The following is a 15602-nucleotide window of genomic DNA, read 5'->3' as shown; positions in this document are numbered from 1 at the left end:
CGTCCGAAATAGACCCTACATAGCCTCAACAAAATTATTGAGATTTAGATATAGACAACTTTACTACTTTTTATTATTAATATATACCTAACATACAAAAATGAAAGTACTTTATTTTAATACTTAATATTATTAAATTTTTATTTGATGTAAAAATTTGTTTTTATGTAACAAATCGGCCATCTCATTGTAAGCGGACATTACATTTTATTGACATTTAGTGATCCGTGGGTAGAACTCATCTAAACGGGCTTGCACTAAGCTCTACCACCAATTAAATTAACAAGCAAATTTGTTAACGTTAAATAGTAGATTAGTTTATCATTAGGGCATCTCTCTTTCTCATTTCTTTTTAAAATGGTTTTGTTTTTATTTTCTGATATATTGTTAACCTTTATTTTACTTTACCAAGCCTTTTGGTAATACAACCATAACCATAATCTATGCGGTATTCATGAGCAATAAAAATATGATTTTGAATTTGATAGAACTCGTAGATTTCAGATGAACGTAAATTTCAGACGAAAACTTTGTTGAATCGGAATGTGTTCTTGGAGAGGTGTTGTGTTGTATGTTGTATGTATGCTTGAAGGTAGTTATTTTTTGTATTTAATTACATCTTTTAAAAGCATTTTCTTTCGTATGACAATAGCTGTCGAGGGGTATGCATAATGCATACATTATTATGTATAAACGTAAACAATGATCCTTTGGAAAAATATAATTATGTTTAAGAAATGAGTGCCGAAATGATAAAGCTGAATAGAAAAACAAGTTAACAGGAAAATATGAGTAATTTATTTTAGCTATAGGTAACAATAAATAAAAGTATTAATATCACATGGTTTCAATTATAGTATCATACAAATATAATAAGATTTAATATAATCCGCACTATCACATCGTAAAACGCTATTTAAAGAAAAGAAATATTAATCATAAAACTGGATGATTTATAACCCTTATTAATAGAGAATGGTTTTCAACATTTGGTTTGTTTGGTTCACTCATTCTTTACGTGGTTTCGATAAGGTTTCATGTTGAGAAAGGATGATTCCTTATCATTTTGATATGCTCGTCTGTCGATATATTTCTCATGCATTGGCATACTTATATTAAATTGCAAACAATAATGAAAATAAATGCTAATCAAATGTTTCTGTTTTACTTATCACAGAACAAAACATTGTTACAATCAGTGTTACTGCAATGCGACAAATTCAATCAAAATCTAATCCTCTATAAATAAGTCTAGGTTCGCCATAGTTAACTCCATTAACGTCAAAATAACACCACAGACGTCACTTAAGTTGTATTTACGATCTAGATATACTATGACGATCATTTTGGACCCATATTTTGCTAACCAATCACATTTCGATATTCTTTTATCTGATATCATAAGTTTATTTTATTTTTAGAACAATTGATCTTATCGACTAATATAATTTCCATTTATAGAATTGCTTTACCTAAAAATAAACCTAAGAAGGAAATTGACCATCAGATAATAAAAAAATACTGATAAAGAATCAGTATAAATACCGCCGTCGATTTAGATTCTTCATAAACAGATTGGTGACTTGCTAATACCTGTACGAGTACATCGCTTGTTTGACTTTCCGTCATAAATCTTTGTTTTTACACTACTTTTACCGTAAACAATACATGTAAGTATTTATATATTGTAACTCTTTTTCGCATTTTATTGATGTTATTATTTCCTCGATTGAAAATTAATCTTATAAGACTTCATACAGTTCAAATAAGCAGTTAATTTTTTTCTCTTATTTCAGAATGCAGCGTCCTGTGAACAACCCAATGATGACATGTGGCGTCCCACACAGAAGATATTCAGCGCCACTGGAGCGTACATATGGGCCTCCTCGTGCTTACAACATGGGACCATGTTTTGGCCCACCAGCGGCGCCTCCGCAGTTCCAACCCAGTGCTTGCTTCATGACCGTCTCAACGCTCAGGACTGCATACCCAAATCAAATGATGCCGCAAACCCGCCAAGACCCATGCTTCAAGTAAAGTTACAAAATATGATGATAGCGAATTGGAATCTCATATAATGTTAACTGTTTAATTATAACAACAATTTTCCTTTCGAATTTTGGCAACTGACAATGGATGAGAATTATACCCGAATCTTCTAAATTTTAGGTTTAAAATTTATGACATGATTCGACTAATCCTTAATTTGTGATTTGTTTTATTATAAGTGTTTTTATTTTAGAAACTAATTTATAACTAGATAATAATGTTGCAATAAATACTTGTTGTATTTGTAATATTAAATCATCATATTTTGTCTTCAAAAACATTCGAATATTATTCAAGTCACGTTTTTCTTATTAAATAGTTATAGAAATATCTTTGTAAATACCTCTAATAAAGTTAGTCTTAAAATATATTACGTGGTTTAATTCATTAAATACTCACACACACACGAATTTATAATATACACACGAATTTACAGCCATTGTTGTCTTCCAAAAGTATCATTTTTTTTTATTAACAAATATGTCTTATACATTCAAATCATTTGTTTTAAAAGAGAACAAGCCAATAGTATACTTAGAAATAAAATGGAAAATTAATTAAATAGTTAAATAAAAAGGGAATCATGTTTTACAAAAAAAAAAACATTTAATCATATTATATTAATCTTCTTAACAACAATAAATTATAATACGTTTTGATTAAAGTACTTAATAATATTATTTACAAAGAATCTCGCCGAACGTCTTATCAAATAATTATTATCAGTGCAGATTTAGATTTTGTAACTTCAATCACGTCAATTGCAATATCTATATTAAAAATAGACATTAAAATCATTACAAATCTGTGATATTGTATAAAATAGCAGAACTGCTATTTAAATACAACATCAACAACAACAGCCTGTAAATTCCCACTGCTCGGCTAAGGGCCTCCTCTCCCTTTAAGGAGAAGGTTTGGAACATATTCCACCACGCTGTTCCAGTGAGGGTTGTTGTAATACACATGTGCCAGAGTTTCTATGAAATTTGTCACATTCAGGTTTCCTCACGATGTTTTCCTTCACCGCTGAGCACGAGATGAATTATAAAGACAAATTAAGCATGGCTTGAAGCAGCAATTATCGGTTAAGATGCACGCGTTCTAACCACTGGGCCATCTCTGCTCACTATTTAAATACTTATGTTATACTTAAATCCAGCTGTTATATATTTAAGATACTTTATTAAATCAATGGAGATGGTTTCTTTTAGCCTCGAATGATTAATATCTAAATAAATCATTATTTACGTACTTTCAATATCAGTTTTGACAATCTGATCGGTTCTGTTGATACGGTGTACGATGAGGTATTGCTTTATCCTCGTCACATTTTTCTTAGTCAAGTTTTACAGTAGGTATTTACTATTTCCCTCACAGCAACGGTCAAATTCACTTTAAATCTGACTATGCTTTGAATACCGAATAAAAGTAATCTTACATTGCTAAGAACACGATTTGTAACATTTTATACAACTTAGGAACTAGGAATTGATGTATTTTATTTTCATTAATATATTATCCATACATTTATAAAAGTACCTCATTATCATCTTACGTAGTACTTGTTTGTGAATAAAAAATATGCATGAACGTGATTTTTAGGTAATATATCAATCAATTGTAAAATAAAAACTGAATACATGTACTAACTTACGACATGGGCAAAAGTATTTACTTTTTAACAAAAACTTTTGAAACTCAAACAATAATTTCGGTTTGGATGTGGTTTCTTAACTGATACTGCAATTTTAAGTTTAAAATACACTGACAAACACTTAACAGACCATAAAATACCTATTTATTCCTGTTGTTCTTTTGACATACCGTCTGAACTTACAAGAATTGAAAGACATCGGTATAGTAAGTCAACAATGTTAAATGGGCTAGAGACTAGCCAAGTGTACGGGATGCGGGACAAACATACTGTGATGAGATAGAAAAACCTTCCAACTTCAAAACTGCTGCTGCTGCATTTGTTATTTTAGCCAGAGCCATTTTAGTCTTGACCCTCCCGGCCGGCGCTCCATATTCTCATTACCTATTGCCCAAAATAGTGCTTAAATGCCTCGTGTTTGATGTAATACGTAATACATATGTACGCAATGTTATCTATATATCACCGTCAGATTACAAACATTGAGATATATTGAGATATATTGCTATTTAACGCATTATTTTTCGCTATGTTATTGTAATCTCTCGATGGGAAGCGATCAAATTGTGAACTGGCGTAGAACGGAATGCATCTCGCGCCCTGATTGGTTATACGTTCTGCCCTCCGCCTCCCCGTCAAACATCATTTTATGATATCATCGTATATCATTAAATTTATGTATATTAAAAACAAATAGGAGCTCCTTGTATGGATGCTTGAGAGACTTCCATAACAACTGAGAGTCAAGAAATATTTTTTCAAACTGACCGAGTGGACCTCTGAATTATATGTGTCCATTACGATGACACCGCAATTTTTGAATTTCTATTAAAAAAAGTGTGCTTAAATGTGCCCAGCATGTGCTATGATGTGCCGCTATAAAAAAAAATTACTCAAAAAAATATCATTTTTTCTTATCATCATTTTTTATTATCATCTCGAGCACATTACGGCACAATTTTAATAAATTCGATAAAGTAAAGTAGCGACTTGAAAAAAGGACCTCTTCATAAAAATGATATTTTTGAGTAAATTTTTTTTCAAGCTGCACATCATAGCACATGCTGGGCACATTTCAGCACACTTTTTTTAATTAGAAATTCAAAAATCACGGTGTCATCGTAATGGACATAAATTATATTGTTACCGTGCTGCGACAAAAAAAAGGTCGAGAGTACATTTTCACATACTATAGTGGTATAATTTCCTGACTTTTATGTTTTATACGGTCAAAAGCATAATGATGTCTCAGAAAATCTCTAAGGCTTCATAAGAATACTTTATGAGCCTGATGTTAGAATTCGTTGCCGATCGAGTTCTCACAAATCATACGTGATTGTTTTGTATGAAGCAAAATGTAGAGTAATATTGATTTAATCTTTTTAAAATATGACGTGTAAATTCTTGATATTATTTTAAATGTTTATGTAATTTTCTTGGTGGTAGAGCTTTGTGCAAGCCCGTCTGGGTAGGTACTACCCACTCACCAGTTAGTCTACCGCCAAATAACAGTACTCAGTATTGTTGTGTTCCAGTTTTAAGGGTGAGTGATCCAGTGTTACTACAGGCACAAGGGACATATAATCTTAGTTCCCAAGGTTGGTGGCACATTGACGATGTAAGGATTAGTTAATATTTCTTACAGCGTCATTGTCTATGGATGATGGTGACCACTTACCATCAAGTAGCCCATAAGCTCGTCCGCCAAACTATACCATAAAAGAAAATGTGTAACTGTTTAACTATGGCCTATTTTTTTTAATAATATTTGCAAAATGGCGGAGTGAATTCGCGCCTAGTTATCCAGCTGTAAATAATAAATATATTCAGCTATTACCAGATTATACAATAATGTTTCAAATTCTGTAATATACTTCATATTGTTTATTACAAGAGGAAAATCCGGGTTCGCAAGTAAAATTAAAAAAATAAATTATAAACTTTGATTATTTACTGTGCAATGGATTTAGTCTAGCGAGTCTATCGTATCCATGTACGAAATTATTATTTGTCGCACACTTTCTCAGGACATCCGTAAATGTCAAAAAATGGCACCCCGTTAAAGATTAAACTATAACAGGGTGCCATTTTTTGACATCATTGAATTTTATGGATTTTGCGAATATAGTACGACACAGCATAGACGTAGCATCTGCAAAATTCGTAAAACTGATTGCATCCGAATTAAGTACACTATCCCTAATTATTACTATTTATGTCTTATGTGAATATGATCTTTACCCAAACGTAATAAACTTGTAAAATCATATTATGACCTAATATATTCGTCAATTTGACTCGTCGATTTACATGCACTTGCTTTCTCGGGTTGAATAGCGTCGAATGGCGCGATAGGGAGCTATTTCTATTGGTTTTATTGAATTTACCGACGCTCTAACTAAGTTGTATCGAACTATATATGTTATCGACTAAAAATCATTATTTTTAACGATCCATAATTGAGGATGGGTTTCGATCAGGTCTATCGTAGACCTGCAATAAAAATAAAATATAATAATTGTACAATTACATTTTGATTTGATTTGAATTTCTTACAAGAAATAAAGACACAGTAACATTTGTTAATATGTTGTTGATATTGCTATAATGTTGCTATCGCGACACCTTCCTTTTTTCTATCGATTGGCGTGGGCGTCAATCCTGCTTATACCAAAGAATTACGTTCCGATAAGAATGAATCAGGTATTTAATTCCTCTCACTGGATAAGCTGATGTCACGTCACTAATAACCACAGGCGGGCTTGGCGGACCGTTACAGCTTAAACTGTGTTGGCATGCAGCTTGACTTGGCCAAGTTATTGCATGCTTACTAAGCTTAGCATGTATGTATTTTTTTTTTTCATATTTATTATTTAAAAATTATAATTACTTAAATTTGTAAGATAAAACGATTTATACCTTTAACACGTTTCGATTACTTTATTGTAAGAAGCTTGAATTCATTGATAAATAGTAAAATAATTTAAGACATTATTTCCTTAAACCATTGACTCAACTGACACATTGACAAAACATACAACACAACGTCTTATTAAAAGTCTTATATACATCTAATAAAACGTATTATATTATAGTAACCTTGTTTAGAAAAATTAAAAGAATTCCATAGATATGACACTATAAGTAATAACAGTCACGATGGTTCCAAATATTGTAGCAAAGTTGAGACGATAGAGATTAAAAGTCTTGAACTGCAATCGGTTGTTGCTTACGATTAATTTAAACGTCTGTAAGACTTCTCTTTTTACATGACCTGCAACATTAAACATTATTAAGGCCTTTGTAATTATTCAACTATAACTTGCATAATAAATATCATTTTTAACACTTACTGCATTTAAAATCGATCAAATATTTTATGAAACATAATTCAACGGCTTCTACTTCCTGTTTTATTTGTTCGTCTAAATAACATGCTATAACAAACCAAACATACACCTGAACGCCACGCAAAACTTCTAACCAAGGGTGAGATGTCTGGAATAAAAATGACCACCTTATTTAAATTGAATTAAAAATATTACGTCAATACATTTTTCAAGGTAAAAAGGTAGAGAAATTTACCTCGTTATTAAAAATCAAGGTTATTGTTGTAACCGCGCTTGTAAACATCACCCAAATCGTAAGAAAAACCTGAAAGATATTAATAAAGTTAGAGATATATAAGATCAAATAATTCTTCGGTATATAAATAAAAGGGGATCAGTTACTTATAAAAAGAAATGAAGTTTACTATGTAGTACTTGAGTAGAATAAAATTTGTAAATAGCAATTCCGCACAGATTAAAATTTGCTTTTGTGCTATCGTAAAAACTCAAAATCAAAAAAAAAAAATACAGACGAATTGATAACCTCCTCCTTTTGGAAGTCGGTTGAAAACGTTCATTCAATAATGAAGCATTACACTTACTTATGGATAGAAATTAAACAAAATAAACGCTACCACCGGTTCGGAAATGAAAATACATTGAAAATTTTAATTGAATCCAAAACTATCGTAACAGCGCGATTAATAAGTAATTTTCTGCTTCGTACGACAAGCCTACAATAAAAGAGCGTACCTTACCTACTCCTTAAAGGCTAGTAACACACCTACAGGCCCCTCGATGTTGCAGATGTCCATGGGCGGTGGTAATCGCTTTCCAACAGGTGAGCCTGCTATAAAAGAAAATAAATAAAGAAAAGACTTACCTCCATCCCGTGACATTTCTGTAATAGATGAATGCAAGTACACAGGCCATCGTATATTTTGCACAATATTTTTAAATTTAAGTGTAAGTTCGGTTCTGTTGCTATAAAATACATTTTAGGTTTAACCAAATAAACTAATCTTGTTTTGAATTGTAGTCGATTTTTAAAAAAAATATTTGATCCAGAATTATCGGAATAATTATTTCGCAGAATTTCTTTAATATTACAATTCACAGAGTTTAAAATAGTCGCGATTAAGGATAAATGTATTATTAAATGAAAAATAGCTAAAAAGAGTGGAATTCGTATGACTATTATGTAAGGTGGATCACTGAAAATCACTTCTAAAGACATGAAAATAATAAACGTGATACTAAGTATGGTAAACCATAGGTATAGCTTTGTAGAAATCATCTTCAGACAACTTCGATTTATTTGTAAATCATTAAGCATTTTTATTGTAGTTCGGTAGATTTCAACATATATGTTCTCTTTGCGTATATTGTTAAGAAGAATTATCACGTTTACAATAAGATTATTAATATTTGAAATTTCACTCAAGTTCTGTTTGATGTCAAGCGTCAGGTCGAATTTTATGGCGATCAAATGAGTTACAATAATGCCACTAATTATAAGCAGACACCAAAGTTTATTAAATATCGAGGTCAGTGTGTGTCTTTTTACATTTGAAATTACGAAAGGCTTTCGTAAACCAAAAATACTAGAAATTAAATTAAAGAAACGCAAATAGTAATAAAACATTTTGGACGTCCGTTTTAGGTAACCGCTACGAGTTCTCTATTTTGTATTTTACTTTAATTAATCTTGTCCACAAGCAATTTAATGGTAGTAACACTACTTATTAAATCATAATTTTAGTTCACTTGGTTATTATACAGTTATTAGTTTTAGATTTCAGACAGGATTGTGTTAAAAGTATTGATTCATTATGATCGACATATAGATTGAATATTTAAAATATAAATTAAAAGTTAAATAATTATCGAATTTTATGTTATTAGTGTTACCGTGTGCCTGGTAAATTTCCCACTGCTGGGCTAATGCCTCCTCCCCCATTAAGGAGAGGGTTTGGAACATATTCCACCACGCTGTTCCAATGCGGGTTGGTGGAATGCAAATATGGCTGAATTTCGATGAAATTAGACACATGCAGGTTTCGTCACGATGTTTTCCTTCACCACCGAGCACGAGATAATTTATAAAAACAAATTAAGCATATATATACATAGTGGTGCTTGCCTGGATTTGCACCCGAAATCATCGGTTAAGATGCACGCGTTCTAACCACTGGGCCATCTCAGCTCTAGATTCATTATGATCGACATTTCGATTGAATATTTAAAATATAAATTAAAAGTTTAATTATTATCGAATTTTATGTTATAAGTGTCTTAATTATATTTAGAACTAGCTTTACCCGCCCGCTTCGCTGGGCATTAGTTGCAGAAGATAGTTTTATATATATATTTTTTAAATTAACTAATAATTTTTGATCATCTGAACATGTATTCAGTCTTGGTTCTACTGATTTTCAGGCCAACATTCTCCAGTTTCCGTTGCCAATCCTCCAATCTGCTCTGGATTTCAGGTCCATCTTCACCGAACAGTACAATGACGTCGGCAAAAAGCATGCATCTGGATGCCTCCTCCTGTATGTCGGCGTTAGAGTATCCATAATCAGCAGGAAGAGGTAAGGACTTAGAGCCGACCCTTGGTGTAAACCTACCTGGCCACTTTGAACTGATCGGTGTAACCGGCAGACGATCGGACGTGGGTACAAGATCCCCTGTACATAGCACAGACTAACTCCACATACTTCCCAGGCAAACATTTCTCATTCAATGGCCACAATAACACTTCACGAGGCACCCTATCATTAGATTTCTCGAGATCAATGAACACCATGAGCAGGTTCATGTGAGCACGTCTGTACTTCTCGCACAATTGGAGGAGTGCAAAGATAGCGTCCATTGTCCCTCGACCTGGCATAAACCCAAACTGATTTTCATTAGTAAGAGCATCTTCATCAAGAGCTAATGAAAAACCTGACCTGACAGATTAAGTCAAGAACTAAAACAAATAATCTCAATAAATAAACCATTTACGTTAAAGGTTCTGATAACAAGATGCATCCCGATGTGATCATTGGCTCATAGAATATAGTATGACCATATAGTCAAGTTTAAAAACAGTACTGGTAGGTCCAGGCAAAGTTTCTTTATCACAACTGGTTGAACCAACAGAACTTCTTTTACTAACGTCGTGGAACTACTAAGAAGTCTTAGAAAAGTAATAAGAAAAGAAATATTTCCTTCAGCATATTATAAAATACATTTCATGTTTTCAAGTGAGATCATTTGGAGTACAAATATTGTACAATACAATAACTTCGCTTCTACATTTAAAGTGAAGACAAGTATATCATCAGATTGGTTCATTTCTTTTAGTATCTAAAGAAAATCCCCAGTTTCTGCAAATTGCAAAAAAGAAATATAAATTGATCGACGATGTTCAAGGCTAAAAATCGTCGAGAAGTCATGGCTTAAGTTCGATATTTTTTTATATTGCTCTAGAAGATGCAACAACGGATAATTTTAAAGTAATTATTGAAGCAGATAGAACGCAATCGAATGAACATTAAAGGCGCTTTAATGCTCCTGTGACTCCTGAAGTCACAGAAATCGAGATTGCTCTTGAACAGCTTAAAAATGGAAAAAAATGGAAAGGACGGTATTACTATAGAGTTATTAAAAGCAGGAGGTAATCCGGTACTCAAGGAACTCCAGAAGCTTTTAAACTCTGTCCTCTTCGAAGGGAGAACTCTGGAGGCGTGGAGTAGGAGTGTGGTCATCCTGTTATTCAAAAAAGGAGACAAAACCCTGCTGAAGAACTATCGTCCCATATCCTCTGAGTCAGGCCTATAAACTGTTTACACGATCACGAACCGTTTTGCGCGAAGATTCGACGAATTCCAACTCCCAGAACAGGCCGGGTTTCGGACTCGATACGCCAACATAGACCACATCCGTATAGTGCGGCAGATTATACAGAAGTCCCAGAGTATAATCGACCCCTGTGTCATGCATTCGTGGACTATAAGAAGACCTTTGACTCGGTTGAAATCTTGGCTGTTCTGGAGTCCCTGCAGCGTTGCCGAGTTAATTGGCAATATATCCAAGTGATGAGATGTCTCTACGAAGCCGCTATCATGTCCGTCCAAGTACAGAATCAGCAAACAAATCCCATATCACTGCATCGAGGATTGAGACAAGGGGACGTTATTTCCCCCAAATTGTTCACTAATGCAATGGAGGATCTGTTCAAGACGCTGAACTGGAAAGGACGTGGCCTCAACATCAATGACGAATACACCTCTCACTTGAGATTTGCAGACGACATCGTCATCATGGCAGAAACGCTGCAGGACCTACGACAGATGCTGAACCAGCTGGCTGATTCTTCTGTGCGCATCGGCCTATGGATGAACTTGGTTAAAACCAAGTTCATTTTCAATGAACATATTCTACCGAAACCGATTGCGGTACACGGTACCGTCCTCGAAGTTGTTCAAAAATATGTCTACCTTGAGCAGTCTTTGCGATTAGGTAGAAACAACCTTGAGGACGAGGTGAATAGAAGAATTCAGCTAGGTTGGGCAGCGTTTGGAAAATTTCGTCGAATCCTTACATCGTCGATCCCACAGAGCCTTAAGACGAAAGTCTTCAACCAGTGTGTCCTACCCGTCATGACATATGGAGCCGAAACGTGAACACTCACGGCAAGGCTGGTCCACCAGCTTAAAGTCGTTCAGCATGCTATGGACTGGGCTATACTCAGCGTTTCTCTGCGGGATCGCATCACAAATGAGGCGTTCCGCCAGAGAACCACAGTCATCGACATAGCCCTCTGGATTAATAAGCTGAAGTGGCAGTGGGCTGGCCATATTTGTTGCAGAATCGATAACCGTTGGGGAAAACGTGTTCTAGAGTGGAGACCGTGTCTCGGCAAACGTAGTGTAGGATGTCCTCGGGCACGGTGGAGTGACAACTTACGTAAGACGGCTGGCAGGAGCTGGACGCGAGTACGCGAGACGGAAATGTGCTGATGGATTGGATTGGATTGGATCATATGTTTCTTGATTTGTTTTTTTATTATTTGTACATTGTAAATGATCAAAAATTATTAGTTAATTTAAAAAATATATATATAAAACTATCTTCTGCAACTAATGCCCAGCGAAGCGGGCGGGTAAAGCTAGTTCTAAATATAATTAAGACACTTATAACATAAAATTCGATAATAATTAAACTTTTAATTTATATTTTAAATATTCAATCGAAATGTCGATCATAATGAATCTAGAGCTGAGATGGCCCAGTGGTTAGAACGCGTGCATCTTAACCGATGATTTCGGGTGCAAATCCAGGCAAGCACCACTATATATATATATATAATTTGCGCAATCACGTGTTCTTGCCGTATACTAATTTTTGTAAAGATCTGTTCAGCCGTTCTCGAGTTATAGCGGGACATACAAACAGACAGACAAACAAAAATTTCAAAAATGGTAAAACTGATATCAGTCAGTCATAAAATGAATACTTATGAAGAAATTCGACAAAAACGTAGAGTGTACAGACAGACTCTAGAGATTTATATAGTAGTATAGATGAGATTATTCCTATTTTAATCTGCTTACTACTACTTTCTGAGCCACTGGTAGCTCTACGTAATTTAGTTGTTAAATGTCGATTCAAAAGTGTGTTCCCTTGAATAAAGTATATTTTGATTTTGATCCAGAATTTTAAATGGAACTCTAGGGTACAACCGTATAAAGCTAGAGCTATGAAGACATTTATAGTTGAAAATTATCAAATATAAGGATTAAGGAAAATAAACACTTAACTATTATCATAAGCATATGTTAAACATATTGACGAGCAAATATTCCGCAAGGACCAAACAAATTGTTATAACCGAAGTCGAATCAAATGTCGAAATCTTTGCCATCTTTGTTTACACGATCCAGCGGTTCGGTCGAAGTTAGAACAATATAATAACATACATAAAAAAGTTTACGAATTGAAAATTTGTGCTTTTGATTTTTTTTATAATGGATAAATCAAGTACAGGCATATTAGGCTTTTCAATATTAAGTTAATACATATTTCTCTATAAATATAATCAGGAAAATGGAGTAAGTCTTTTTAATAATCTTTTCATCGAGAATGAGCTCTATAGTTATCAGTCATCATTCTCTTCTATGTAATTATATATTTTCTCCATGGCTGTGTCGATCATCAAATTTCTCATTTTTAATTTCGAAGCAGCTCTCAAAGATTATACTCCTCTGCTTATTTTTAAAATGTCACCCAAACATTATTAACGTATTTTGGAAGAAGAACATAAATGTTCCACATAGTATGCAACTATGCTAATCAGTCATGATACATGGTTTATCCATTTTTAAAACCTATAATAAATAAAAAGTAACAAAACTTAATGCGTTTTATTCATTTTTTATTTTACTTGAATTGATCTTCAATCATCATCTAAAATCACCAATTATTCAATTCTTTCATATTCATTGCAGCTTTTTAATCAAATTACTTTATTATTTATTTATTTTTATTTATAAACACTTTATTTATAAAAGACAAAAGATACAGTGTACATAACATTACAATAACATATAACAAAAAAGAGAAGCGTGCAAAGGCGGTCTTATTGCTTAAAGCAATATCTTACAGACAACCCTTTAGAGTAAGAATTTGTCTGTGGGAAATAGATGGTGCAAATAAGCATGTTTTATTCTTAAAACAACTAAAAATTATTCTTTAAATAATATATAACAAATTTTTATTACAACACAAAGTAATAAAAAATCTTGAACAAAAGTTCAACAGCAAAAAATCTTCTGCAATAAAACTTCCGGGAGCAAATCATCGTAAAATTACACATTTTTCACCTTTAAATAAACAACATATACAGGATACGTGTCATTTTTAACTAGGCTATTCAGAAAACGTCTGTTTAGTTACACGTTGCAGCTAGAACCCAAAGATCCTTCAACTTTCCCGCCGTCCTTCCCATTCACATTCTACGTTCACGATTAAGGTTTCTACGACCTTTTATAAAGACGAATATCTCCAAAATATGATTTTGAAGCAAACAAAATTTTTCGTGAACTTTGAGAGTTATATTATAAAAAAGAAAATGCCACCTCAACCAAAAAAATTCACTCTCTGTAACCATTTTCAGAGGTCAAAATCTCTGGGCGCTCTACTAAGGACTCTGTAACCAATTTATCTACCCTTAGACATTTAAAGCTACTGAAATTCAGAGCAGGCTGTTAAAGTGAATTAATAACTATTGGTAGATACATCTGTACTAAGCATTAGAATTACCTCGGACTTAAATGGCAATTCAGTAGTTGATCAAAGTTTAATTTATTGCTATTCTACCTATATACCAACCTAGTTAATAATATCGCAATGCGACTGTAGAAAAGATCTCTTTCCCTTATTATTATAATGTAACGCGGTCCTATAAATTGTCGATTTTGTACGGACTTAAATTTTTTATTGTTTTTATATGTTTCGGGCAACTATATAGGAACATTGCTGGTTGCACTCTCCACACGGTCACGTTTTGCCATCATGCAACTACGGGTCAGCGAATTGGGATGGAATGGTTCTTCTTTGCTTCTTGAAGGCGATGTTGACACCGACTCTGTCGCTTAGAAACAAGCGCTTAGTAAGGGTGACCATTATTTGCCAGTATATATAAAGGATTAAGTGCCAGTTTCTATGGTTCCAAGAGAATCACCAAAGGGTCGTTCAGACGGTGATCTTCTAGATACAGCAGCTTAGTCCAAGAAATCTCCCTTATCCTATTTTGTCCATTTTTCTCATTAGCAGCCAGTTTGGATTTCAATTAAGTATGGCACAATACGTTTGTTTCGATATTTGCTTCTTATGGGGTGGCTTGCCAGGAAATTATTCAACTCGCCAACTTTTAGGAGAATCAGTCATGGTTGTTAGTGTGGCATGGACAGACTTAAAAGTCATCAATTCTGATGTTCTTTAAGGTGTTCTTTTAGTATGTCTCTTTCATCTACATAACAGTGATCTATTACATTGCGACCATAGATACTTTACGCATAATACACGCTTATATTTTTAGAAAACAAAGTCGATCATAACTGGAACAAATTGAAGTCTGAACTTCCTGATGAACCTTGTCCAATTCAACCCAAAAAAGACGAATTTTGCGTGTTATTCAAATTCTGCACACGTATATCGTCGCACTGCATTGAAACATTTATGATATAATGTTGTCTTAAATTTTCACGATTATTACACATTTAAATAAAACTAATTATAACGGATGAATCGCGTATATTAATTATTTTTAAACATCCCGACGTTTCGAGCACTTTGCAGTGTTCTACACAGTCAGTCTACCCGTGACCACGAACACTGCAAAGTGCTCGAAACGTCGGGATGTTTAAAAATAATTAATATACGCGATTCATCCGTTATAATTAGTTTTATTTAAAACATTTATGATAGCATAGAACGCAAATTTATAGAAAAGGATACAATAGCAATCTAGTAAAAATGAGATGACTTCAAATATTCGAGCAAAAATGCGGTGTTTA

General features: G+C 33.5%; 1 protein-coding gene and 1 long non-coding RNA gene across 2 annotated transcripts; one reads left to right on the top strand and one right to left on the bottom strand.

Moving 5' to 3' along the window:
- Positions 1–898: 898 nt before the first annotated feature.
- Positions 899–2419, top strand: LOC124535270. The gene is made up of 2 exons (XR_006966802.1): positions 899–1670; positions 1797–2419. It is a non-coding gene; the product is annotated as an uncharacterized LOC124535270 (long non-coding RNA).
- Positions 2420–9432: 7013 nt separating this feature from the next.
- LOC124535406 lies at positions 9433–9910 on the bottom strand. Its single transcript, XM_047111616.1, has 2 exons — positions 9769–9910; positions 9433–9725 (listed from the first exon to the last, which is right to left on the bottom strand). Exons 1-2 carry the CDS (start codon positions 9908–9910, stop codon positions 9433–9435), a joined length of 435 nt encoding a protein of 144 aa, XP_046967572.1.
- Between the last annotated feature and the right edge of the window lie 5692 nt (positions 9911–15602).

Source organism: Vanessa cardui, chromosome 14 (genome assembly GCF_905220365.1).
Source record: "Vanessa cardui chromosome 14, ilVanCard2.1, whole genome shotgun sequence".
NCBI lineage: Eukaryota > Metazoa > Arthropoda > Insecta > Lepidoptera > Nymphalidae > Vanessa > Vanessa cardui.
This window is presented reverse-complemented; position numbering and strand designations above follow the sequence as displayed.

Bases quoted from the DNA above. Each gene is read 5' to 3' on its own strand.
- LOC124535406 (XM_047111616.1), bottom strand. From the start codon at position 9,910: ATGGACGCTATCTTTGCACTCCTCCAATTGTGCGAGAAGTACAGACGT. The intron at 9,726-9,768 runs GTTTGCCTGGGA...TGCTATGTACAG, and splicing joins GTGGCCATTGAATGAGAAAT to GGGATCTTGTACCCACGTCC.